The 27,156-nt window shown below is 44.7% G+C and overlaps 1 protein-coding gene and 1 long non-coding RNA gene across 2 annotated transcripts in view; one reads left to right on the forward strand and one right to left on the reverse strand.

Annotated features, from left to right (window-relative positions):
• The window catches only part of ARHGAP35 (Rho GTPase activating protein 35), a 146,825-nt gene that overhangs the window by 49,465 nt on the left and 70,204 nt on the right, over positions 1 to 27,156 (reverse strand). Inside the window, exon 3 of the mRNA XM_007997319.3 lies at positions 19,549 to 19,693. Coding sequence (XP_007995510.1) covers positions 19,549 to 19,693 — 145 coding nt within the window. The remainder of the gene's footprint in view (positions 1 to 19,548; positions 19,694 to 27,156) is intronic.
• Positions 11,843 to 13,183, forward strand: LOC140711830 (uncharacterized). The gene is made up of 3 exons (XR_012093132.1): positions 11,843 to 11,916; positions 12,429 to 12,559; positions 12,962 to 13,183. It is a non-coding gene; the product is annotated as an uncharacterized lncRNA (long non-coding RNA).

Raw genomic sequence — 27,156 nt, forward strand, 5'->3', positions numbered from 1 at the left:
ATCGCTTGAACCTGGGAGGCGGAGGTTGTAGTGAGCTGAGACTGTGCCATTGCACTCCAGCCTGGGTGACAGAGTGAGATTCCCTCTCCAAAAAAAAAAGATATCTTGGGGATGGGACCCAAACCTAAACACAAAATTTACTTATGTTGCACATATACCTCATACACACCTTATACACACAGCATGGAAGGTAATTTCATAAAGTTCTTTTTTTTTTTTTTTTTTTTTTTTTTTGAGACAGGGTCTTGCTCTATCACCCAGGCTGCAGTGCAGTGGTGCAATCTCAGCTTACTGTGGCCTCTGCCTCCCAGGCTCAAGTGATTCTCTCACCTTAGCCTCCCAAGTAGCTGGGACTACAGGTGCACGCCATCACACCTAATTTTTGTAATTTTAGTAGAGATGGGGTTTCTCCATCTTGCCCAGGCTGGTCTCAAACTCCTGGGCTCAAGTGCCTGCATTAGTCTCTCTAAGTGTTGGGATTATAGGCATGAGCCACTGTGCCTGGCCTCGTACAATGTTTTAAGTAATTGTGTGCATGAAACAAATTTTGATTGTGACCTGCCACATGGGGTCAGGTGGGGAATCACGTTGGTGCTCAAAAATGTTCAGATCTGGGGCATTTTGGATTTCGGATTAGGGATGCATGACCTGCATTGACCCTGTCTTGCTAAATGATGGGCATATGTGGGTGTAGCATGAAGGCTCATTTTTACCTAAAAAAAACTTTCAAGAGGAAAAATATGAGAATCATACAGCAATTACCATTTTTTAAAAAGGAAATCATTTTCTTCTTAAATGGTTTAAAGGGTTGCCCGGTAATCTAGCTTGTGTTATTTAAATGCTGAGTAAGTCCTTCCCTTCAAAGATCACTCTGATGATAAAGCATAAAGCTTCCTGCCACAAATACAGGAAGTATGAAATACTGCACTCCAGCCCGGGTGACGGAAAGAGACCCTGTCACAAAACAAAACAAAACAAAACACACTGTGTGAAATTACCTTCATGCTATGTGTATAAGGTATACAGAAACATAAATGAATTTTGTGAGGCTAAGATTAGGAAGATACTGTTGGTCTGACATAACTGCTGCCAAGAAGGCTGCTGAAAGGCTGGCTGCGTGGGGGCAATGGCGACTCCTCTCAGGCTCTGTCCGTCATGGACAGGGTGACATGAAATAATGCTTATCAGTGTTAGCTATCCTCATCATTATTGTTATTCAAACAGTTACTACCACATCCTTGCCATCTGATTATGTTCACCTCTGCCCATTCAAAAGTTTTCCAAACTAGACAAACTTATCATTAATACCTATACTTACTAAAACGCCCCACTATCCCCCCCGCCGCCAGGAGTTGTATCACATGGACAGGGGCGGCTTAGAATCAAGGACTGTTGCATTGAGTTCTGCTCAGGCTGAGTCTTTTGCCTTCTTCTTCATCTATTGAAGAAGATATTGAAACGACAATAATAAATACACAACCTACTTTTTCAAGTCAGACCCTGCCAGAACTATGCCTAAGACTATCCAAGGCTCAAAAGAATTTTGAATTTACCCAGATTCAGGGTCCTTCACTGGCTTCATGGGTTACGGAGAAGTAAGTGCTCTCCACAGAGAGCCCAACCCCAGGAAGTGAAACACCTCATTATCGATTAAGCCCAAACGATGGCTCCTGACAGCCATAACAGAAGAAAAGGTTTTCTGTTGTGGCTTTTAAAACAAAAAACAGATCACAGAAGAGAAACACTGATTGTAGTTTCAGTTATCAGGAGCTTTGGACTATGTACCAGAAAGATCTTGTTTCAAGCAAATTGCAGCTTACATGAAAAGATAAATTGTGTGAGTTTGTTTGTTTTTTTAAAACTGTTGGGAGGCTATGAATTTAAATAGCCAAAGGATGCCAGCCAAGAGTGAAAGAACGCAAACTGGGGTGAAATCACAAGGCCTTGCACCATCTTTGTTTGGAAAAGTGGGATTCAGTTGTCTGATACCCAGTCAGCTTACATTTCAAACAGTAAACCACCTGGGAGCCGGGCACTACACAAAGGCGTGAGCTCATCTCTTCAGACCATGGCTCTTAAGTGGCATTTGTCCACGTCTTCGTCCACCTGTCTCAGCCCTTCTGACTTTCAGTTGCCTCAATTCCCATTTCTACTGACCCAATTGCTTTGTTCTGGTCATGTGGACACAAAGATCCCTGACGGAGGACTCTGGAGAGCCAGGTCCCATGGGGACACATGAATCAGGAAAGAAGGGGCCCCTGCCTTAAGGCTCTCAGGTGTTCTGATGCCTGAGTCGGTCACCTTGCCATCGGTCTTAGCTGCTCAGGCTGCCATAACAAAATACCACAGACTGGGTGGCTTCAACAATAGCTCTCTTTTTGTCGCAGTTCCGAGGGCTGAGAAGTCCAAGATCGAGGGGCCAGACTATTTGGTTTCTGGCAGAGCCCTCCTGCTGGCTTACATACAGACAGCCGCCTTCTCGTGTCCTCACATGGCAGAGGGAGGAGAGCAAGCTCCCTTCTGTCTCTTCTTCTGAGGAGTGACAGACAGAAACAGTATCCCTAGCACAAGGGGACAGGTACTATAATCAAGGCATGTCTAGAGTGTGAAGTCTTTGGAAAGGATGGGAATGTGTTAGATGGGAGACAAAACAACATATTAGGCGGTAGGAACAGTGATTAACAACGACGCAGAGGCACAACACCGTGTGAAGGTGATAAGCAGTCCAGTGTGAAGGAAGACGGGCTTGGAAAGACAGGGTTGGATGGGAAGTGACCTGTCTGCTTACTGTGCTGAATTCTCCCAGCTGGGCTCCACCCTGGGCTGCCCCCACGCTGGAGTGTGCTACTCTACCCTTTCAAGTCTGAAGGAAGGGTTTGGTTGAACCCATGCCGGCAATATGGGGGACTGGGTATACATTCAGAGAAAGGAATAGCAGAATAGAGAAAGATTTGCAGAAAGGCAGCTAGAACAAGAACACACAAGTCCTCAAGGGCAAGGACTGTTCTCCACAGAGCAGCCAGTTATTTTATTAAACAAAGGCCTAAAAACTCTGAGTTTTTACCTCACTCAGAGTAAAAACCAAGCTCTTTCCCAGGAATGCCCTGGCCTCTGGATGTTTGCACTTGCTATTCTCGCTGTCTGAAAGGTTCTTCCCCAGGAAATGGCATGGCTCCCTCCCCCATTTCCTCTAGGACCTTCTCAAAAGTCACTCTTCCCAGCCCTCCTTATCTAAAATGTTAACACTCACCCCAGACATTTCATACTCCACCTTTCCTGCTTCATTTTTTCTTTCAAGAGCACTAATCACTAAGGTTCTTTACATTTTACTTATTATTATCGGTCTCCTCCCAGGTTATAATGTACGCCACACGAGGGTGAGGATTTTGTCTGTTTTGTCCTATGCTGTATCACCAGCATCTTAAACAGTGCATGGCACATGGTATAAGGTGCTCAATATATACTTGCTGAATAGACGAAAAAAGGACAGTGTCTTCACAGTCCTCTGGCTCTCTGGAGCCAGGCAGAGAAATAAATGCACAAAGGACCCCTTAAAGAGTGATGTAGGGCCAGGTATGGTGACTCCTGCCTGTAATCCCAGCACTTTGGGATCACTCAAAGTGGGCAGATCACTCAAGGCCAGGAGTTCAAGACCAGCCTGGGCAACATGGCGAACCCCCATCTCTACAAAAAATACAAAAACTAGCTGGGCGTGGTGGCACTTGTGGTCCCCGCTACTCTGGAGGCTGAGTTAGGAGGATCATCTGAGACCCAGGAGGTCGAGGCTGCATGCCGCGAGCTGAGATTGCATCACTGCACTCCAACCTGTGCGAAAGAGGGAGACCCTGTCTCAAACAAAACAAAATAAAACACAACACAACAAAACAAAAACAGTCCTTATAGTCCTAATAAGGTGGGCATTATCATTAGCTGCATTTTGCAGAGGGAGAACAGAGGCTCAGCAATGTGAAAGAGTTTAGCCAAGGTAAGTGGCAGAGCTGGGATTTTTGTTTGTTTCATTTTGGATAGTTTTCTTGTTAAGCATGTGGAAATATTTTGCACATCTGAGAATTACTGACTTCTTACATGCTCTTTTGGAGAAACAGCGAATAATTCATGCAATATAAACACAACTACAGATTATTTTGCAGGAACTTTTTTATTTCTGGGGCTTACTTTTCATAAGATAAATAATAGTTCCTTCCAAATCATTTTGACAATTTATTTGGAGGATCATAAATTTAAATTGAACCGCACAATTAATGTAATAAATGACACAATCATTCAGAACTTTGAGTATTCATAGTTTTAATATTCTATTCTAAAAATGTATTTTTAAAAATGGATACATAATTATATATATTTACAGGATACATGTGATATTTTGATACAAGGATACAATGTGTAATGATCAAATCAGGCTGATTAGGCTATCCATTACCTCAACTATATATCCTTTCTTTGTGTTGGCAACATTTCACATCTTGTAGCTATGTCGAAATATACAATAAATTATTGTTAACTATAGTCATCCTACTGGGCTATCAAATACTAGAACTTATTCCTTCTAACTGTATTTTTACATCCATTTAAGCATCCTCTCTTAATCCCCCATCCCCCTCCAGTTGGGATTTTAAACCAATCATACTAATTCCAAAGTCCATGCTCTGACCCGCCCTGCTATGACCTTAGGAATGCAGAAGGGAGAGCAAGTCACGTGGGCTACTCTCCCTGGGGAGACACCCATACTGGGTCTTGAAGACCAGGAGCCTCTGCATGAGGGACTCTGCAAGTGAAGGGGATAGCCAGCACAGGGGCCCGCCTAGAAGATGCATCTTAGATCATTTCAATAGTAACACCAACAGCAGCAGCAGCTAATTGACTACTTACAACCTGCCAGGTACTGTTATGAGGTCTTTAACATACTGAATCATCTCGTGACTCAAAGTACCATCATTATCCCCATTTTATAGTCAAGGAAACTAACAATGGAAAAGTTAAATATTTGCTCATAAGCAGCAGGGCTGGGATTTGATTCCAGGCAGTTTGGCTTCAAGTTTGTCCTGTACATACTATATACTAGCAAGAAAAAAAAAAAAAGGCCATCAAAACACACATGGCACAAACATGCACATGCACACTCCCCAAGGACACACCTCAAAAGTCCTCAGTTGGTTTCTCTTGGCACATCCCACAGTTCCTTTCGGTACAGTTGCATTCTGTACTTTCCCCATCCCCGCCCCCTGTCCTGGATATATTTGTTGAGGCTGTCTCCCAAAGGCCTCTGATCTAATGGCAAGCATTTTCCCCTGAAGACGCTAGCATCAATTAGTGGTGAAATTTAAATCTGCCACGCAGAAAGCACTCTACTCATTTACCCAGGCAAATGAACTGCATCAGGGGGAAGGTCACAGCCTAAGTATTCTGGCAAAGGCCATTTGATAGAGGGCTTCCATTTGCAGCTGAGGAGCTGAGGGTAACCTCTGACCTGCAAATGATGAAGACAAACTGGTCCACAGCTGCAGGGCTCCACGTTCACCCTGTAAACGGACTGGGATAAGAGCCTCACTTCTTGACTAGCTCCCTTTCCTCTCCTCACAAACTGCCCACAAGGCTGAACCTTTCATTTTGGAGTCTTGGTGAAGACTTGTCTCACTGCTAGGTGTTCTTGCTGACACCTACTTATCTGTGCCACAAATAGCCAGCATTTCATCAGAGAGCACTGTCCTATGATGGCCGGCAGGTAAAAATCATGGGGTCTTCAAGATGTGTGTGAACCACAGTCTCAACGCAAAACCACAGAGAGAGCCACAGCGAGGTAATGGAGGGCCAGCCAGGACTCGGTAGATGGCAACGATCCAGCTGGGGCAAGAATGTGGTGACAGCTTTGGGGAAACCACACTCATCCTGCCAGAATCACTCCTTCAGCCCCAAAGACACAAAAACGCACCATCACAAGCTCAGTAACACAGAGAGATCCCCTGACTGCCTCTGCCATCAGCCTCGGAGATTATTACCCCTTCAGGGACGGATACATGCTTGGAGACATCATTTAAATCATTGTGTCCAACATGCTAAACTGAATTATTCAAAACTGCCTCCCTTCTAGGTATACACACCAATGTACGTGCACACATATGTACACCAAAATTCATGTACAGGAATGTTCACAGCAGCACTATTCCTAACTGCCCCAAACTGGAAAGTACCCAAATGTCCAGGAAGAGTGGAAGAAAGAAATAAATTGTGGAATATTCACATGAAAAAAGTCTACATGGCAATGAGAACGAATCATCTACAATCACACACAACCATGGATGAATTTATGGATTTAATCGTGTAGCTGGATCTCATAAACATAACGTTAAGTGAAAGAGGCCAGGTACAAAATAGTGCATTTGGTATGATTCCATTTTTAAAATACAAAAGCAGGCAAAAGTATTCCATACCATCGGATGCCAGGATACTGGTTATCGTTGTTGAGGGATGAAATGATGAGGGGGCTTTGGGGGGTAGCCATCTTCTGTTTCCTGACCTGTGCAACCAGTGCCCAGATAGGTGTTCTTTTCTTAGTGTGTGTTATACTTCAAGTAGAAGTTTTAAAAACTGCCTACAGACACTGCCCAGTCTCATCCACTACCGTTTTGGGGAAATGTCCCATTGGGATTTCCATGCCACTGCAAGTCAGTGACGGGAGCTACCAAAATAATTGCTAACATTGACCGAGTGATCACTATGTGCCAGGCACTACTCCAAGAACATTACAAACAAGACTTAATCGTCGAAAACTCCCTTTGAAAGAGCTATTTTCATTCCCGATTTGAAGGAACAGAAAAATGAGGCTGAGACAGTTTAGGTGTCTTGCCTATGGCTGGCCAGCTATTTCTGCATGGCAGAGGCGGGGTGTCAGCTGTGACTCCAAATTTCATGGGTTTAACATCTCACTAGGCTGGTGGAAAATGAGTTCACAGTACAAATGGAGAAGTCACATTAGACCCCCCAACTCTTCTTCTTCACAACCCTTTTTTGTTGAGCTCAGGCCACTTTTTTTTTTTTTTTTGAGGCGGAGTCTCACTCTGTTGCCCAGGCTGGAGTGCAGTGGCCGGATCTCAGCTCACTGCAAGCTCCGCCTTCCGGGTTTACACCATTCTCCTGCCTTAGCCTCCTGAGCAGCTGGGACTACAGACGCCCACCACCTCGCCCGGCTAGTGTTTTTTTTGTATTTTTTAGTAGAGACGGTGTTTCACCGGGTTAGCCAGGATGGTCTCAATCTCCTGACCTCGTGATCCGCCTGTCTCGGCCTCCCAAAGTGCTGAGGCCACTTGTTTTATAAATGTATCATATTCTGGATTTGTCTGATTGCTTCTTCCTGATAAAATTTGGGTGAGATTATTTTTGGCCAGGAGGCACAACACAATGTCGGGTTGACCCGGTAGAGATACTGAGTGTAACTACTTTGGTAAGGTGGTAATACTCAGAGATTTTTGCATTATAAAGGTGCCCCCTTTGTAACTAGTAGTTAATGTGCTGGATAATATTTTGAAACTATATAAACAGCAAGTTTCTGCGAAACTGTTCCCCAATGACTTTTTTTTTTTTAATCAACTTTATTGAGGTATAATTTATATATAGTAAACTGTATCCATTTAAAGTATACCATCTGATAATTTTTTCTTTTTTTGAGACGGAGTCTTGCCCTGTTGCCCAGGCTGGAGTGCAGTGGCACCATCTCGGCTTACTGCACGCTCCGTCTCCCAGGTTCACGCCATTCTCCTGCCTCAGTCTCCTGAGTAGCTGGGACTACAGGTGTCTGCCACCACTCCTGGCTAATTTTTTGTATTTTTGGTAGAGACGGGGTTTCACCTTGTTGGCCAGGATGGTCTCGATCTCCTGACCTTGTGATCTGCCTGCCTTGGCCTCCCAAAGTGCTGGGATTACAGGCGTAAGCCACTGCGCCCAGCCCGATAATTTTGTAATATGTAATACATGAGTGAAATGATCACAATTAAAATTTGGAATACTTCCACCACCCCCGAAAGTTTTCTATTTTTTCCTTGCAATTGATTCTTCTTGCCATCCCAGCTTCCAGGCCACCACTGGTTGGCTTCACATTAGTAGGTTAGTGTGCATTTTCCAGAGTTTTCTAGAAAGGGAACCGCAGTTCATGGTCTTGTGTGTCTGGCTTCTATGACTCTCAGCAGCATAATTTTGAGATCCCACTGTTGTTACACACAGTGTACTTATTCCCTTTAATGAATGAGAAGTATTCCATCGGATAGATGGACCTACTGGTCTATTCTCCTGCCGGTGGACATTTGGGTGGCTTCTAGTTTGGGGCTGTCACGAACAAAGCTGCTAGAAACAGCTGAGTACAAGTCTTAGTGTGAACTATGTTTTCATTTATCTTGGGCAAATACCTAGAAGTGGGATGGTAAGTGTATGTTTAGCTTTTTCTCCTTTCATGTAAGATAATGTGCCAGAACAAGGTTTGAAAGAGGCACTTTTCACACATGAGCACGAAAACCCAATGTGATATTATGATACACGGGTTTTTGTCTACAGTTCCTGGTTCCTAACTCCCACAGCCCTTGTTACAGTCTTTTGTTATAATGCTGGGTGTGTTAGGCCCCAAGGGCAGGTATCAGGAAACACAATCTCTCTCCTGTCCTCCTTTCACCTGCCACAAGGCAGGACTCTAATCGTACCCCACTTTTCCAACTATGAGTCTTAAGACCCTTCCCTGAGAGGGTCCCACCCTATACCCTGGGGGAAGGCATGCTGATGTCATAAAGCTTCCATCAAACCCAAGAGGACAGGGTTCAGAGAGCTTCCAGATAACTGAACACTGGAGGCTCCTGGAGGGTGGCATGCCCAGGGAGGGCACGGGAGCTCCACGACCTTCCCCTGTACCTCGCCCTACCCGCGTCTCTTCATCTGTATCCCATGTAATATTCTTCATAATAAACCAGTAAACATAAGCAAGTGTTTCCCTAAGTTCTGTGAACTGCTCCAGAAATTAATTGAACCCAAAGAGGGGGTCATGGGAACCCCAACTTGAAGCTGGTCAGTCAGAAGTTCCAGAGGCCTGCACTTGCAGCTGGTGTCTGGGGATGTGGGGAAAGCACCCCACACATTTGGTCACAGAAGTCTTCTGTGTTAGTGATAGTTGTGGTGTGAGGGTGGAGGAAAAATGGGGTTGGAGTTTTTCCAACCCATCGTCACACTTATGAACTATAAAAGGATCTGTTTAACTTTTTAATAAACTGCCAAAGAGTTTTCCAAAGTGACTGCCCTTTTACACTCCCTTCGGCAGTGTGAGGATTCTAATTGCTCCATATCCTCACCAACACTGGGTCCCATGTGTTATTTTATTCCCCAATAATTTTAAAATCCAATAATGTTCCTTGTCTGATGAATTATGCATTCGTGTGATTATATCTACCTCCCCCACTCCCAGAGACATGGGGGCAACCTGAGTTCAAAACAGTGCCCAGCATACAGTAGGTGCTTAATTAATATAAACAGTCAATAAATACTCGTTTAATAAACAAAATCTGCCATCCACCCCCACAAAAAACATGATAAGTGAATTAAGCTTAATGCTATTAAAGAGTTATCTGGAAGTTTGTCTTCCTACAACCACGTGATCCTCTCTCTGGGATTTCCCCACTCAACCAGGGATGAGAGGTCAAAGTTGACCTGATTATGTGTCCATCAAGGAAGTGCCCCTGGAAGGCAAATAAAGGCACCATTTACATTATAGTCTCCTAAATGCAGGCAATGATACCCCAAGGTGGGGCTGTGCAAGCCCTCCAGCAAAGAGCTTTTGAAAATAAATGTGAAGCTGGGCTTAGCAGCTCATGCTTGCAATCTCAGAGACTAGAGAGGCTGAGAAGGGAGGATCGCTTGAGGTCAGGAGTTAGAGACCAGCCTGGGCAATACAGCAAGACCCCATCTCAAAAACAAAACAAAACAAAACAAAAAACCAAGCCAGGCATGGTGGCATGTGTCTGTAGTCCCAGCTACTTGGGAGGCTGAGGCGGGAGGATCACTTGAATCCAGGAGTTCAAGGCTGCAGTGAGCTGTGATTGCACCACTGCACTGTAGCCTGGGTGACAGGGTAACCCCGTTTCTGAAAAAAAGTAAAAAATAAGAAAAAGAAAATAAATGTGAACTTCAGCTAAAATACTATGACAGGCAGGTGCTGCCCTGAGAGGCAGAGCCTGGGTTCTGTCACAGGATTTTATGCAGGACTCCTCTCAAGGTTTTATGCAGGGAAGGGAATATCAATGCTACCACCTTTTTTCCAGCCAGACTAACCCTGAACTTTACTGACATTGAGGTCCTCCCCACAGTGACAAAGACTGAGATGTACCGTGACTCCTCCCAAGGGCCTACCACACCCATGTTCTTAGAGCAAAACGCCACCTCTTATAGGATCATATATGACGGAGTGCCCAGAGCCAGGCCTAGGCCATATCAATGCTCAAGAAACGTGTATGGAACAGAAAGCAGGGTGAGGGAACCCAAGGGCAAACCACCTTGAGCATTATTACTTTCAACGCCTGCCAGGTCCTCCTTGACTTCAGGCAGCTTTTCATTCCAGAGGGACTAACTGAAAGTCAGCTGCACTAACAAAACTGTGGCCTGGTAGTTATTTTTATAGAATAGTTTGAATACACCATAATTCAAGAGAGAAGATGGGTGCCTTCTGCCCCAATGAAACTGCTTCTCCCTGGGCACAATTTCCCCTACAGCACTTGTTGGAGGTGTGGAGGTTGGTCATCTCAGTAAGCAAACCAATTAAGAAATGACTGGGGCCAGGGAAATAATTTCCTCACTGTTGCCCTGCCCCCTCTTGCACTGCCAAAAGCAGAGGTTAAAAATCACAGAAATAGGGAACGAAGTCTGGCCTCACACATTATTCAAAGAAAGCATGCGCAGAGAATGCTATTTTTAGTTAAATAGCAAGTGAGGCTGAGGAGAGGCTGGGGGACCGGGAACACATGCAGCAGAGCCAAAGCGAGTGGGGCACTAAGATTCTGTCTCCAGAACGCTGAGACTGTCCCAGGTAGGCAGGCTGACAGACACTTGGAGGCTGTTTCGGGGGTTCCTCTGCTGTCAGATTTCTTGAATCCTAGGAAGGCTTGACTCAAATTTGGCCCCGAGACCCAGGATTTAAAACCTCAGTCTTGTGACCACCATGAGCTATAAAGAGTGTACTTTACCCTGAGAAATTATTCTCAAGAGGATTGTGAGCCGGCTCTAAAAGTAACCTCTCGCCCCATTCCAGAGAGGTACACTGAATTGAATAATTCTACTTCCTGCTGTGCATCGGAGAGCTCAGATGAGCTTGGCCAATGTTCTCTGTCATTAGGAGCCACACTGCTGCAGAAGGGAGCAGTGACTCCATTGCTTCAACCAATTTTCCACAAAGATGAAAACTGGAGGAAAAAAAGCATTCAAGCTTTTTTTAGAATAGAAAGTTAGTCTGACTCCTAAGCTCCCCGCCAACCCCCGCCTCCTTCCCACTCTCAGTGTTGGTCCCAGAGCAGCTGTGGCAGTGACGTGCCCTCATCCAGCCTTTCCATGTAACCGGAGCTGAGAGAGTGAAAGTCTAATATCCTATTAGCACAGCAAGCACAGAGGATGTCCCTGGGCTGGGCTAAAAGCATCTGCAGATCAATCTGAAAGCTGTTCTACTCTCTGGTCATTTTTTGACTGTGTTCTGATTTTCAGAAATATGAACAAGGGTAAATGAACTGGTCAGAAAGCTCAGGAAAGAAGACAGGTGCAAATTAGAACCAATTTCCCTCACAATGTTAGAAGCTAACCTAAGAAGGGAAAATATGAGGGAGGAGTCTCAACACAGCGCCCTGCTCCCCTGCTCGTAAACGTCAGGAGCAGTAAACTGAGGTAAGAAAGTGATGATCCTTTTTCTTGTGATCTGTGTTTAGAAGGAGTTGGCACTTTACTCACAAACTAAGGGGCTGGGAGATGCCAGTCACAGGAACCTGCGACATGCCACCTCTGCAAACAAGGCTTCTCTTCCCACACTTCCAGACACCCTCCTCTCATAATAGCTCTTGCATCCTCTCCCCACATCAAAAACCAAAATGCAATTGGCTTGGAGGTGGAATTCAGAAGTGACGCCCAAGATATCATGTTCAGCTAAAACAAACAACGAGCTGCAGAACAGCACAGAGATGATCTCATACTCAGACTTTTCAATGTTTTGGGGGACTAGCATTAGCAGGAAGCATAATCCATACATTAATGAGATGACTCCTGGAGACTGGGACTGTAAAGGATTTTCACTTTCTGTCATACATATCTATAATGATTAATTTGTTTTACAGTAAGCAAGTATATGTGTGTGTGTGTGTGTGTATATATATATATATTTTTTTTTTTTTTTTTTGAGACAGGGTCTTACTCTGTTGCCCACGCTGGAGTGCAGTGGCATGATCTCAGCTTACGGTAACCTCAACCTTCTGGGCTCGAGCGATCCTCCTACCTCAGCCTCTGAGTAGCTGGGACTACAGGCACAGACCATCATGTATGGCTAATTTTTGTATTTTTGGTAGAGACAGGGTTTCACCATGTTGCTGGGGTTGGTCTTAAACTCATGGGCTGGAATGCTACTCCTGCCTTGCCGTCCCAAAGTGCTGGGATTACAGGCGTGAGCCATCATGCCTGGCCATATATTACTTTTGTAATCAGATAAAAAACATTTTTAGAGTGATGGGATAGTTCAAGTCCCCATTTATCACCTCTCCACGGCAAGGTTGTGGTCTCGCTCGTCTTCTCCACTTCCGCTGGCCATGCCCTGGCTGTGCAGACAAGTGAGTGGGCAGCAGCAAAGGCCCTGCGGCATAAATTTCTTTCCTATCCTCATCTTAGCAGTGCAAACTCCCAAGCCCTGCCTTCACAAGTGATGATGCAATGTTTTATTTTCCAGGACAAGCCTTAAAGTGCCAAGGTACATGAAATGGACACAAAAACAGGGACACAATGACTTCTGACTTTGGACTGCTTTGACCAGGCCTGGTAAACAAGTTTCATTGGGAATGTTATCTCTAATCAGCTAGGAGCCCCTGCCTGGAATAGCACATGAAAACTGTGTGGTCGTATGGCCATTCCCACCACGAGCAAGAGAGGGAGATGGGGTGAGAGGGCAGGTGGCAGCAACAGCTTTCCCTAAGGAACGTGCAAGCCCACTGTCTGTCAGTCAGAGTTGCAGAAAACACTAGCCCACAATTCATTCAATTATTCAGTACAACCCAATGGAGACCGTAAGCCCAATTCATACGTGTGCCTTGTCTGGAGACGGAGGCAGCAGTCCCGCATCCACCACATACAGGGTGCTCAACCCCCTGCTCAGCCAGAGGCCACACTCTGACATGGTCACAGGTGGTCCTGGAAGGGAGCTGAGGATGGTGAAGAGGTCCAAAGAGCACATTACATGAGGAGGACATTCTGCAAGACAACTGACTAGGCTTTTCAAAAAAGGTCATCATTGGCTGAGTGTGGTGGCACATGCCTGTAGCACTCAGGAAGAAAAGGAGGAAGGATCACTTGAGCCTAGAAGTTAGAGGCTGCCGTGAGCTATGATTGTGCCATTGTACTCCAGCCTCAGTGACAGAGTGAGACTCTGTCTCTTTAAAAAAAAATCACATTATTAAAACAAACCAGAGAGGACTGTTCTGGACTGCAAGGGCCTGAAGGGGCAAAGCCAAGTGCAGTGTGACTATTGATTGAATCCTAGTACAAAAATCTCAGCTATAACATACAGTTTTAAGTTAAATGAATACATTTAAAAATGAATTATATGTGAAATGATATTACTGAATTAATGGTAATTTTTTTCTTTTTCTTTCTTTTTTTTTTGTTTTGATACAGGCTCTTGCTATGTTGCCCAGGCTGGACTGCAGTGGTACGATCAGAGCTCAGTGCAGCCTTGGAACTCCTGGGCTCAAACGACCCTCCTGCCTCAGCCTCCCAAACAGCTGGGATCACAGGTGCACACCACTATGCCTGGCATTCATGTACGCTTTATTAATTAATTTATTTATTTGGAGACAGAGTCTTACTTTGTCGCCCAGGCTGGAGTGCAGTGGTGCAATCTTGGCTCACTGCAACCTCCACCTTGTAGGTTCAAGTAATTATCCCACCTCAGTCTCCCGAGTAGCTGGGATCACAGGTATGTACCACCAAGCCCAGCTAATTTTTATATTTTTAGTAGAGATGGATGAGGTTTTGCCACATTGGTCAGGCTGGTCTGGAACCCCTGACCTCAAGTGAGCACCCACCTTGGACTCCCAAAGTGCTGGGATTACAGGTGTGAGCCACTGCACCCAGCCTCTTCTGCCTCATCTAAGAGGGCTACGTTAAAAAAAAGTTGAACACTAGCTTACCTCATACTCTGAATTATGTAAAAATAAATATATGTGCATATACAGAGAAATAAGACTACAAGAAACATCTCAAACCATTAATGGTGGTTTTCACTAAGTAGCAGATCACAAATCTTTGAGTTCCTCTCTTCACAGTTCTTTCCATTTGTCCAATTTCTACAATGAATGTGCTTTAATTTTATAAAGGGGAGAAAAAAGTTTTCTTAGGAAATAAGGGTACACAAAGATTCCCCTCCAATGCACACTAAGCTCACAGACACCAGATTTAATTTTTCTTCTGAAATTTCATAAAAGTACAAACTAGGCCGGGCGCGGTGGCTCACGCCTGTAATCCCAGCACTTTGGGAGGCCGAGGCGGGCGGATCACGAGGTCAGGAGATGGAGACCATCCTGGTGAACATGGTGAAACCCCGTCTCTACTGAAAATACAAAAAAATTAGCCGGGCATGGTGGCGGGCGCCTGTAGTCCCAGCTTCTAGGGAGGCTGAGGCAGGAGAATGGCCTTAACCCGGGAGGTGGCGGAGCTTGCAGTGAGTGGAGATTGTGCCACTGCACTCCAGCCTGGGCGACAGAGCGAGACTCCGTCTCAAAAAAAAAAAAAAAAAAAAAAAAGGCCAAACTAATGCCAACAAGGGGAAATATATGGTTATTTTTTTCTTGAAGAAGAAAGACAAAAATGGGGCCGGGCGTGGTGGCTCAAGCCTGTAATCCCAGCACTTTGGGAGGCCGAGACGGGCGGATCACAAGGTCAGGAGATCAAGACCATCCTGGCTAACCCGGTGAAACCCCGTCTCTACTAAAAAATACAAAAAATCTAGCCGGGCGAGGTGGCGGGCGCCTGTAGTCCCAGCTACTCGGGAGTCTCGAGGCAGGAGAATGGCGTGAACCCGGGAGGCGGAGCTTGCAGTGAGCTGAGATCCGGCCACTGCACTCCAGCCTGGGCGAGAGAGCGAAACTCCGTCTCAAAAAAAAAAAAAAAAAAAAAAGAAAGACAAAAATGGAATTAAGGTATTCCAGATTGAAAACCACTCATTCAATCAATCTTTTTTTTTTTTTTTTTGAAAGAGACAGGGTCTCTAGCTGGGTGCAGTGGTTCATGCTTATAATCCCAGCACTTTGGGAGGCCAAGGTGGGAAGATGGTTTAAGGCTAGGCATTTGAAACCTGCCTGGGCAACACAGTGAGACTTTGTCTCTACAAAAAATACAAAAATTAGGTGGGCATGGTGGCATGTGCCTGTAGTCCCAGTTACTCAAGAGGCTTGAGGCCAGAAAGGTGAGACTGCAAGTGAGCTATGACTGCACCACTGCACTCTAGCCTGGGCAACAGAGCGAGACCCTGTCTCTTTCTCTCTCTCTTTTGTTTTTTAAGAGACAGGGTCTTGCTCTGTTGCCAAGGCTGGAGTGCAGTGGCGCGATCACAGCTCACTTGCAGCCTTGAACTCTTGGTCTGAAGCAATTCTCCCACCTCAGCCTCCAGGGTAGCTGGGACCACAGATGCGTGCCACCATGCCTGGCTAATTTACAATAATCAATCAATGTATATGCTATATCAGGCTCTAGGGAGACAAGGAGAACAGAGAATCCCATTTTCAGGAAGGTGAAATTTGGCTGAGAAGAACTACCAGGGAGTTTAAATTCAAAGTGCTATTAGGGGTAGGAGCCTCTTGAAGAATAAGGATAAGTTCCAGAGGCAAAGAGAAGTGGGGGACAAATTTTAAACCACACAAGGGGAATGCCCTAAGGCAGAGAAACACTAAGAAATTCTGCTTGGTTCACATCCTTCTGATAAATTGTTTGCATTCTTGTAGAATAATTTTAAAATTAATACTTGAGGCAGGATAAAACTGAAAGAAACGGGTGAAAGAAGGGAGGGGGAGAGGGAAAAAAAAGGAGGGTGGGAAGGAGGGCAGGGGACGATGGCATAGTAACAGTCCTGCTGTTCCTGAGTCTGGGAAGGAGGATTATGATTGTGGCCTGCATCTGGTAGGCAACAAAGAAGCAAGGATGGGTTTTCAGCAGATAAATCATCATATCCATAGACTGGACTGAGAAGGTGGGTGATGGTGGGCAGCAGAAATGAAGTGGAGGGGACAGAGCAAAGGCACTGCTGCCCTGTGATGTCTGCCAGAAGTGCAAACCCAGAACCTGATCATGATGAAATATCCAAAAAAAATGAAAACAAAGCCAAGGCTGGGCACCGTGGCTCACGCCTGTAATCCCAGCACTTTGGGAGGCCGAGGCGTGTGGATGGCTTGAGTTCAGGAGTCTGAGACCATTTCTACCAAAAAAAAAAAAAAGGAAAACAAAGCCAAGCTGAGGAACACCCTACAAAAGAACTGATTGGTATTTTTGTTTTTTGTGTTTTTGTTTTTGAGATGGAGTCTAGCTCTGTCGCCAGGCTAGAGTACACTGTTGCGATCTCGGCTCACTGCAACCACTGCCTCCTGGGTTCAACCAATCCTCCTGCCTCAGCTTCCCGAGTAGCTGGGACTACAGGTGCGTGCCACCATGCCCAGCTAATTTTTTTTTTTTTTTTTTTTTGAGATGGAGCTTCGCTCTTGTTGCCCAGGCTGGAGTGCAATGGTGCGATCTTGGCTCACCGCAACCTCCACCTCCTGGGTTCAAGTGATTCTCCTGCTTCAGCCTCCCGGGTAGCTAGGATTACAGGCATGCACCACCAAGCCTGGCTAATTTTGTATTTTTAGTAGAGACTGGGTTTCTCCATGTTGATCAGGCTGGTATGGAATTTCCAACCTCAGGTGATCCACCCACCTCTGGCCTAAGTTTTTGTATTTTTAGTAGAGACGGGGTTTCACCATGTTGGCCCGGATGATCTCAACCTCTTGACCTCGCGATCTGCCTGCATCAGCCGCCCAAAGTGCTGGGACTACAGTTGTGAGCCACTGTGCCTGGCCAGATTTGATCATTAAATATAACGTATGGTCCCGGATAAGGTCCTGGACCAAAACAGTGTTTTATCTGTTGCTACAAAGGAAGTTAGTGGGAAAACTGATGAAATGAGAAAGGCTATAGATTAGATTACAGACAGATGAGTACTAGATCAATGTTGATTTCCTAATTTTGATAAATGCACAGTGGTTCTATAAGAGAATGTTTTTGGGAAATACCCATTGAAGTATTTAAAAATAAAGGTGCAGGGTGGGCACGATAGCTCACACCTGTAATCACAGCGCTTTGGGAGGCCAAGGCGGGTGGATCACTTGAGGTCAGAAGTTTGAGACCAGCCTGACCAACATGGTGAAACTCCATCTCTACTAAAAATACAAAAAAAATTAGCCAGGTGTGGTGGTGCATGCCTGTAATCCTAGCTACTCAGGAGGCTGAGGCGGGAGGATTGCTTGAACCTGGGAGGCAGAGGTTGCAGTGAGTTGAGATCATGCCACTGTACTCCAGCCTGGGTGACAGAGTGAGACTCCGTCTAAAAAAACTAAATAAGTAAATAAATAAATAAATGTAAAGGTGCATATCACACCTGTAACTTTCAAACATTTTATAGAGACAGATAAAGGAAGAAATTAATATAAAATGAGTGTCAAAAAAGATGGACACTGAAGCCCAGGCATGGTAGCTCATGCCTGTAATCCCAGAACTTTAGGAGATCAAGGTAGGAGGATCACTTGAAGCTAGGATTGTGAGACTAGCCTGGGTAATAAGTGAGACCCCTGTGTCTACAGCAGGAAAAAAAAAAAAAAAAAAAGATGGACACTGAGAAACCGCTTTGGGTACAGAATGGACTAAACAAAGCTATAGATCTGTAATGATTATGCAAAGTGCTTATTATTGAGATTCAAGCTTGGGGTGCCACAGAGAAAACCTAGGAAATAACTACAAAGTCTTTGGTGGGCTTCAACTTAAAAGCTTTCTTCAGGCCAGGAGCGGTGGCTCACACCTGTAATCCCAGCACTTTGCCAGGCTGAGCGGGGGCGGATCACGAGGTCAGGAGTTCAAGAACAGCCTGGCCAACATGGCGAAAACTTGTCTCTACTAAAAATACAAAAATTAGCTGGGCGTCATGGCGGGCGCCTGTAATCCCAGCTACTCAGGAGGCTGAGGCAGGAGAATCGCTTGAACCCGGGAGGCGGAGGTTGCAGTAAGCTGAGATTGTGTCACTGCACTCCAGCCCGGGTAACAGAGTGAGACTCTGTTTCAAAAAATAAAAAATAAAAATAAAAATAAAATAATAAATAAAGCTATCTTCCCTGATTTACAACATCATAAATAAATATGAACACTGTCACTCAGCTTCACACGATGCTGCTGAAATTACCAGCAGAGCCTAGTAGGCTGTCCACACCACACAATACTTAATACCCTTGTAGATAACATCAGAGTTAGAAAGAACAGATAGGAAGGCTGTAATCCCTACCTTAGTTTCAAATTAGTTTAAGCCTGTGTTCCTGAGCCCAACTCCTAATGTTCAAGAACCCACCTTAGTGAAACTGGAAGGTCAAAGGAACACATGAGAGCTCAAATGAATAAAGCAAATGGTTTCAACACAAGTAAAACTTAGTTATTTCAAGAACAATGCAAAAAAATTTTCCAAGATAGTCTACCTTTGCGATAGCATCAAGTTGTCAGAGGAGCTGCATAACCAGAAGATATCCCAAACATCCTAATCATTTTCTTATCTCAGAAAAAAATCCTGTCAATACATGAGTCTCAGGCACCCGATGAATGCTAAGGGCTGTATTCATTTTACTAAACCAAAAGTATTATGTATCCACTATAGCACTGAGGACACGACAGCAAAACCCTCAAGGAGCTCACAGATCTGCAGGGAACACAGGTGGGCAGGCAACTGACAAGAGTGTTGACGCTCTGGTGGGTGAGGGAGCACAGAGAAAGTGCCCAAGCAGTCACAGCTGCCACCTTGAGCATAGAATGGCTCCTTCGTAGGCCAAGCCCTAATAAATGCCCAACGACAGCCTCAAAACTGCACACAAATGGAGAATCCACACATCTGACAGCTGTTGGGACTGCTCAGCTCCTTCTCCAAGAGCATCTCACACTCAACAACAACTGATTCCAGAATCTCCAGATGGCTTGGCCCTCCAGTAAGCATTCTGTAGACAGTGAAAGCTATAAACTGCTATGAGGTAATACTCTTACCTGTGGCTTCAATGTACTCAATACATCTTTCAATAAAAATGGGGATCGGCTTCTCTGGAGTCACGACAGTTGTTAAAGGCACCCCAAAATAGTTACTCTCCCAGGTTGCCTTTGTGATGGATGGCCGGGGTTTGGGCTTTGGTTTCTGTCCAGGAAAGAGAAAAGGAAGCACAAAAACAAAGTGAGTATCAACATGTAACTTAACCTTCAGTAAGGCTTCTAAAGGGGAAGCAGTGGTATAAAAACTGCTAGAAAGATGTCAAGAAGTGGCTGGATGCGGTGGCTCACGCCTGTAATCCCAGCACATTGGGAGGCCGAGGCCGGTGGATCATCTGAGGTCAGGAGTTCAAGACCAGCCTGGCCAACATGCTGAAACTTATCTCTACTAAAAATACAAAAATTAACCAGGCGTGGTGGCGGGCGCCTGTAGTCCCAGCTACTCTGGAGGCTGAGGCAGGAGAATTGCTTGAACCCAGGAGGTGGAGACTGTGGTAAGCCGAGATTGCGCCACTATATTCCAGCCTGGGCGACAGAGTAAGACTCCATCTCAAAAAATAAAATAAAATAAAATAAAATAATTTCAAGAAGGATTAAAAAGACTCGCTTGGCTCATTTCATTAATTTTAATTTTCTATCTTCTGGCCTCTGAATACCACATAAGATGCCAGAAAGAGTCACACCTTGAGCATGAGACCACATTATTAGAACAAAGATGTTTATAAGAAGCAGGCCATGTTTATGTAATAAAATAACAATACGATAATTATCTACATCCTCTACCAGGGATGCTCTGGAGTAAACAGGAAGTTTTCCAAACACCCTACAAGGATAATAGATGTTACATACTCAAAGATTGCTAAAATCGTTTAAAAAAAAATGAAATGGAAAACAGATAATTTCCTCTTTCTAGAAAAGACAGCAGGCATTCTGCTAGGGCTGATAGCCCCATATGAGAATGTCCCTTGATACATTAGCTTGGGGTCAATTCTCAGTTGCATCCATATTAGGAAAAGGTAAAGTCAACTAATCAAACAAGACAAAGTATTTTTTTTGTCTATTTTTTCCCCAGTCACCTTCTTCAAGAAGTACTAGCAGCAGCAGCAGCAACAGCAACCACTTGAGAACTTACTATGCACAGAGTAAGTTCCAAATATTATTATTATTATTATTATAATTTTGAGACAGGGTCTCCCTGTGTTGCTCAGGCTGGAGTGCAGTGGCACAATCACAGCTCACTGCAGCCTGGACCTCCTGAGCTCAAGCGATCTTCCTACCTCAGCATCCCAAAGCTGGGACCACAGGCATGTACCCAGGCTAATTTTTAAATTTTCTGTAGAGATGGGGGGTCTCACTATGTTGCCCAGCCTGCCAAATATTATTTCTTTTAAACCTGATGACACTCCATCTTACCAAGGAAAAAATGTCTCACATGCCTAAATGACACAACTAAGTAACTGCTTGGATTCAAATTCAGGAAGATTTGTCTCCAAAGCCTATACTCATTAACATGATTAATACTGAGATACTCTGCTTCAAAAGTATTCAATCTTTTCCTTTTGAACCTTAAATGGAGAAAAAATTACTCTAAACAAATGATAAATTTCCTAAAGCCAAAGAAATACACTTGAAATTTTGGCCTTTTGTTAAAATATCTACTAAAAAGAGAAAAGTAACCAAATAGGATCACGGTAAATTAGACACAGGTGTATCTCCAGCAATTCAGTTTCATTTTCCAGTTGATGAAACCAATTTAGAAAAGCAGATTTACTCAGAAATGTGCACAGCCCATAAAACTAAATTATTTAGGGATTTTACATAAAAATCCACGGAAGGAAACAACAAGCTGCCAGGCCACAGGTCACCTATTCCCTCTCCTTCTCCTGCCCGTCTTCGTTACTACTAGTACCCCTCTATATAGGAAAAAAATCACTTCCTGTTTAGTCTGAGATTCTTTGAGAACTTCCTGTGCAAACAAGTAGCAAGAAAAAAATAAAAAAGAATAGAGCAGAATATAATGTACACAAGGAAAGAGCAAGTCCATTCCATTTCTGGGCTGCTGGGTGAGATTACTTCAAATGACAAACCAAAGGCAATGAGAATCCAGTCTTCATTCAGCCTGCTCCTTGACTCAGTATGGAGAATGCTATAATGTGAATGGATTCTGGGGTCCTAGGGAAGAACCATGCACTCCATAAAGCCTGTCCCCACTCACTGTGAGATACCCACCTCTCACAAAGTGGTGGCATAGCCTCCTAGGTTGGGGGGAATGGCTGCTGCTTGCTCCCCTTATAGACTGAAGCAAACAGGCTCTGATTTCAGACTTTTTTTTTACCAAAGAAGTAAGGAAAAGTCAATTAATGATATATGATATACAAGAAATAATTTAGCCAGTCTATACTGTCTGTCTAGCATCTTTTACTTATATGAAGTATAACATAAAGAATTTAAGGCTGGGCATGGTGGCTAATGCCTGTAATCCTAGCACTATGGGAGGCTGAGGTGGGCAGATTGCTTGAGCTCAGGAGTTCAAGACCAGCCTGGGCAACATGGTGAAGCCCCATCTCTATCAAAAATACAAAAACAATTAGCTGGGCATGGTAGTGCACGCCTATAGTTCCAGCTACCTGGGAAGCTGAGATGGGAGGATCGCCTGAGCCCAGGAGGTCAAGGCTGTAGTGAGCTGAGATCGTGCCACTGCACTCCAGCCTTGGTGACAAAGTGAGACCCTGTCTCAAAATAATAAATAAATAAGAGGGCTGGCTGGGCATGGTGGCTCACACCTGTAATCCCAGCACTTTGGGAGGGTGAGGCAGGTGGATCACCGGAGATCAGGAGTTTGAGAGCAGCCTGGCCAACATGGTGAAACCCTGTCTCTACAAAAACACAAAAATTAGCCGGGCACGATGGCAAGTGCCTGTAATCCCAGCTACGCAGGAGGCTGAGGCAGGAGAATCACTTGAACCCAGGAGGTAGGGGTTGCAGTGAACTGAGATTGTGCCATTGCACTCCAGCCTGGGCGACAGAGCAAGACTCCGTCTCGGGGTGGGGGGCGGGGTGGGGAAGAGGGGCTGAGTGCTTCTATTTCACACGTCGTTGCAACCAGATAACAATGATTCAAACAATGCTCTCTCCCCTTAAAATATTTCATATTTTTTTAAAGTTTAACATGTTAAAAGTCGAAAAGTTTTTATATTTAGAGTTTAAAAGGTTAGCTATACAATCTGAATAACCAAAGAGCATCTGTACTTAAATCACATTCATCCATTTCTATCATTCAAGTTTTTAACAATTTCAAATCCTACAGAATATGCCTGTCAAAACTAACAGCACTGTTCAATAAAACAGAGGCTTCCAAATAAACCTCTGTGAAGGAATAAAAATGGAAGCTGCAAGGAAGCTATTCCTAATCACTTTAAAGCCTCCTTCTAACCATGGTTCTAGGAAACAGACAACAAATTTCAATCTTATATTCCCCTACCCTCTTAATACTAGGAACAAGATGATGCCGGTGTGTTCTAACAATCTAACTTACCCAGGACATTTAGCCTTCATCAACTGAGTACTTTCTGTGCACCAGAACCTAGCATAAGTTCTTTTTTAGATAGGGTCTTGCTCAGCTCACTACAGCCTTGACCTCCTGGGCTCAGGCGATCCTCCCATCTCAGCTTCCCAGGTAGCTGGGACTATAGGCGTGCACTACCATGCCCAGCTAATTGTTTTTGTATTTTTGATAGAGATGGGGCTTCACCATGTTGCCCAGGCTGGTCTTGAACTCCTGAGCTCAAGCAATCTGCCCATCCAGGCTGGGGTGCAGTGGCACAGTCATAGCTCCCTACAACCACGGCTTCCTGGGCTCAAGGGACCCTCCTGCTTTGGACTCCCAAAGTGCTGGGATTACAGGCATGAGCCACTGCACCCAGCCAGCATAAATTCTTTATAAGGACTCCAGAGTCACAAAAGATTTATGGGTGTGGGTGTTTAAAAACTCCATTTTATAGAGGCCAGCTCCTAGAAAAAGTCAGTAACTTGACAAAGTCAGGTCTGCATGACTGCAAAACCTGTGCTTTTAACAACCACGGCTTATAATCTAGTGAAAATTATTGGGATCGAGGGAATAAATAAATGGATGACTAAGTGAATAAAAGCACACTAGCAGCCACACATGGTGGCTCACATCTGTAATCCCAGCACTTTGGGAGGCCGAGGCGGGCAGTTCACGAGGTCAGGAAATCGAGACCATCCTGGCTAACACAGTGAAACCCCGTCTCTACCAAAAAAAAAAAAAAAAAAAAATAGCCTGGCTTGGTGGCGGGCGCCTGTAGTCCCAGCTACTCAGGAGGCTGAGGCAGGAGAATGGTGTGAACCCGGGAGGCGGAGCTTGCAGTGAGCCGAGATCGTGCCACTGCACTCCAGCCTGGGCGACAGAGCGAGACTCGTCTCAAAAAACAAAACAAAACAAAAAGCACACTAGCTGGGCTCAGTGGCTCATGCCTGTAATTCTAGCACTTTGGGAGGCTGAGGCGGGCGGATCACTTGAGGCCAGAGTTTGAGACCAACCTGGTCAACATGGTGAAACCCGATCTCTACAAAAAATATTTTAAAAATTATCTGGGTGTGGTGACACACGCCTGTAGTCCCAGCAACTTGAGAGGCTTCAGTGGGAGGATGGCTTGAGCTGAGGTGGAGGCTGCAGTGAGTCAAAGTTGCACCACTGCACTCCAGCCTGGGTGACAGCAGAAGACCCTGTCTCAAAAAATAAATAAATAAATAAATAAAAATAAAGGGAGGCACATTGATCACTGATTATCTGGAGGACTTCCAAAGGTTTCTAAAGGTAATAAAGATCCACTCATACAAAATACCAGGGAACTTTAAGCCGGCAAAGAGAAGAATGGGGCACTCTGATAGCTATTTTCGAATAGCTATAGAGCTACCTATTGACTATGGAGCAGGCTTCTTTTGTACGGCTCCAAAGGGTCACGTTGGGAGCGATAAGAGAGACGGAAGACTAACTGAGACAACTGCTCCTATCTCTTTCACCTCAAAGAGTCGAAGATTTAGTTCAATCCTTCCATTTACAACAGTGGATGTGGAGGGTAAGCTTTTGCAGTAGCATCACCCCACCTCCTTGCCGAGTGACATGGATTCAATCTCACTCCCTCTTTTTTAAGACTTAAACTCTGGTTTACAGAATTTCAAAATACCTCCTTGAGATAACTGAAGGCTCTCTAGGGTGTCACAAAATTGGAACTCTTGCAAAATGAATTCTAAACCTTCCTAGTAAGAAAATCAGAGTTTGGGGTGCATGCCAAGAGCTGGGCCAGATTGCTGATAGAACCAACACTTCAGGTATCGGAAGGGTTACTGGACATATTTCTGATGGAAGTGGCATTCTCCCGAGCGGTCTGCCAGATATCTCATGACCCCAATCAGACGTGTGTCACTCTTTAGGGAGTTATTGGGTGCACTTTCAGCAGCAGGTCCTTGAAAAGGAGAAAGTGACAATACCCAACATCCACCTTCTTGGAGGCACTTACCTATTAGCAGGCCGAACTGAAAAAAGCATCTAGCCAGAGAAAGTCAATCCCTGAGAACAATCTCCACGTGTGTGCCTCTAAGTTTATTTATTTATTTATTAATTTTTATTGAAATGGAGTCTCACTCTGTCGCTCAAGTTGGAGTGCAGTCTTGGTTCACTGCAACCTCCGCCTCCCTAGAACAAGCCATTCTCCTGCCTCAGCCTCCTGAGTAGCTGCGATTACAGGCGTGAGCCACCATGCCCAGCAAGTTTTTGTGTTTTTAGTAAAGACGGGGTTTCACCATGTTGGCCAGGCTGTTCTTGAACTCCTGACTTCCAGTGATCCACCTGCCTTGGCCTCCCAAAGTGCTGGGATTATAGGTGTGAGCCACCATGACCGGCCGCTCTAAGTTTAGAGTCCAACTGGGTCAAAATGGAAGAGAGATTCCTTAGGAGTGGCTGAGCATGGTGGTAGTTGCTCTGCATAATTATTCAAAACCTCACGACCACTCTGCAAGGTAAGGGTCATTTAGACCCATTTTACAGTTGAGAAAACAGAGACTTATGGAGATTCAGAGCCAGCACTTAGTGTGCTGTGATCTTTGAACGTCAAAGTCCCACGCTCTTTCCCCTGCATGATCTATCTCCTCCACGATGAAATGCCACTGCCATACACAAAGGACTGGGCCAGCCTGAAACACTTTAACCTTGGCCTTTTAGATCGATTAAAAAAAAATGAACAACATAGTCCATTGCTTTGTACCTCATAGTTTGCTTAAAAACACACCTGATTTTTGGTCTTGATACTAACCACAGCAAAGTTTATAAATAATAGTTTATGCCTGTGGTGCACTGGGGAGAAATGGTGCCTGGAAGCTACCTCTGGTCTCTCAGCTTTTCAGACACAAGGGCATAAAGAGGAAACTCCCGACTGTGGCAGAGCAGGAAGCTGCATCTGTCACTGCCTCTGCTCCCCACTCGGCTGTAAGCCCAGTCCACAGACCCTGTCCAAGTCCACTGGGGCAAGAAAAAGAGTAGAATGGAAGCCAAGGGATAGGTAAGAGCCAGAAGAAGGGCCTTCTATCAGCTGGGAAGATGGTTGGGTTCCAGGGCCTGACGTGCAGTGGGCACTCAATATATTTGCTGAACAAAAACAGTTTCCAATAATGTACTGGGCCAATGTTCCTTTCTATTTTCTCAAATTTAGCTGAGACGCGGACTATCTCTATGGTACAGATTCTCTTTTCTCCTTACACTGTGCTGCCACACTAGCGTGTGAGGAGGTGAGGCTTAGAAGGCCTTGTTCATACTTTGGCAGTACTATATCACAAGCCTTTTAAAAACTGCCAGATGAAGTCCTAATTCCTTCTGTAGGCACTGAATAAGGTATGGTTATTTATGTACACATACAACAAATATTCTATTGGGCTAAGTTCCTAGAAGGCAAGAGTCCTTTTTTTTTTTTTTTAAATGAATTTATGAATTACCCAAGGCCAGATAACAAACTAGCAGCAGAGCTAATACTAGGACCAAAGTCGTCTCCTGCCCTCAATGAACTTCTATATCTATTTGGTAACAGAAGACATATCCACAATAAACAAAGCTGATCTAGGTACCACATGAGCAAGTATCAGCTATGTGACAATGGAAAAAGGTAAGAACATTCTATCTTCTGTGGGAACAGCAGGGAGGGCTACTTACTGACCCTATGCTGTCAACTTCAAATATTCTCTTTTGGTCTCCATAAACAACCTTATACATGTAAAGATACTTATCTAGATTTTAGAGTCAGAAAATATGGTCACTAGAGTTGTACTATCGAGTATAGCCTTTTAAACCTTTTAAATGCCTGGTAACATATCTATTAAAGGAAATACAAAACAGAACCCAGCCTGTTGGATTCACTGCCTTTCTTTGGTCTTTTTTTTTTTTAAGTGCCTAGACAACAGCCCTAGAGATTTTGATTTAATTGGAATGGAAGCAGGGTGGGGTGGTGGGGAACCAGGCATCGGTATTGGGTTTTCTGGTAGGTTTTTTGAGACAGCGTCTCACTGTGTTGCCCAGGCTGGAGTGCAGTGGTGTAAGCACGG

The sequence above is a fragment of the Chlorocebus sabaeus genome, chromosome 6 (assembly GCF_047675955.1).
Source record: "Chlorocebus sabaeus isolate Y175 chromosome 6, mChlSab1.0.hap1, whole genome shotgun sequence".
Taxonomy (NCBI): Eukaryota; Metazoa; Chordata; class Mammalia; order Primates; family Cercopithecidae; genus Chlorocebus; species Chlorocebus sabaeus.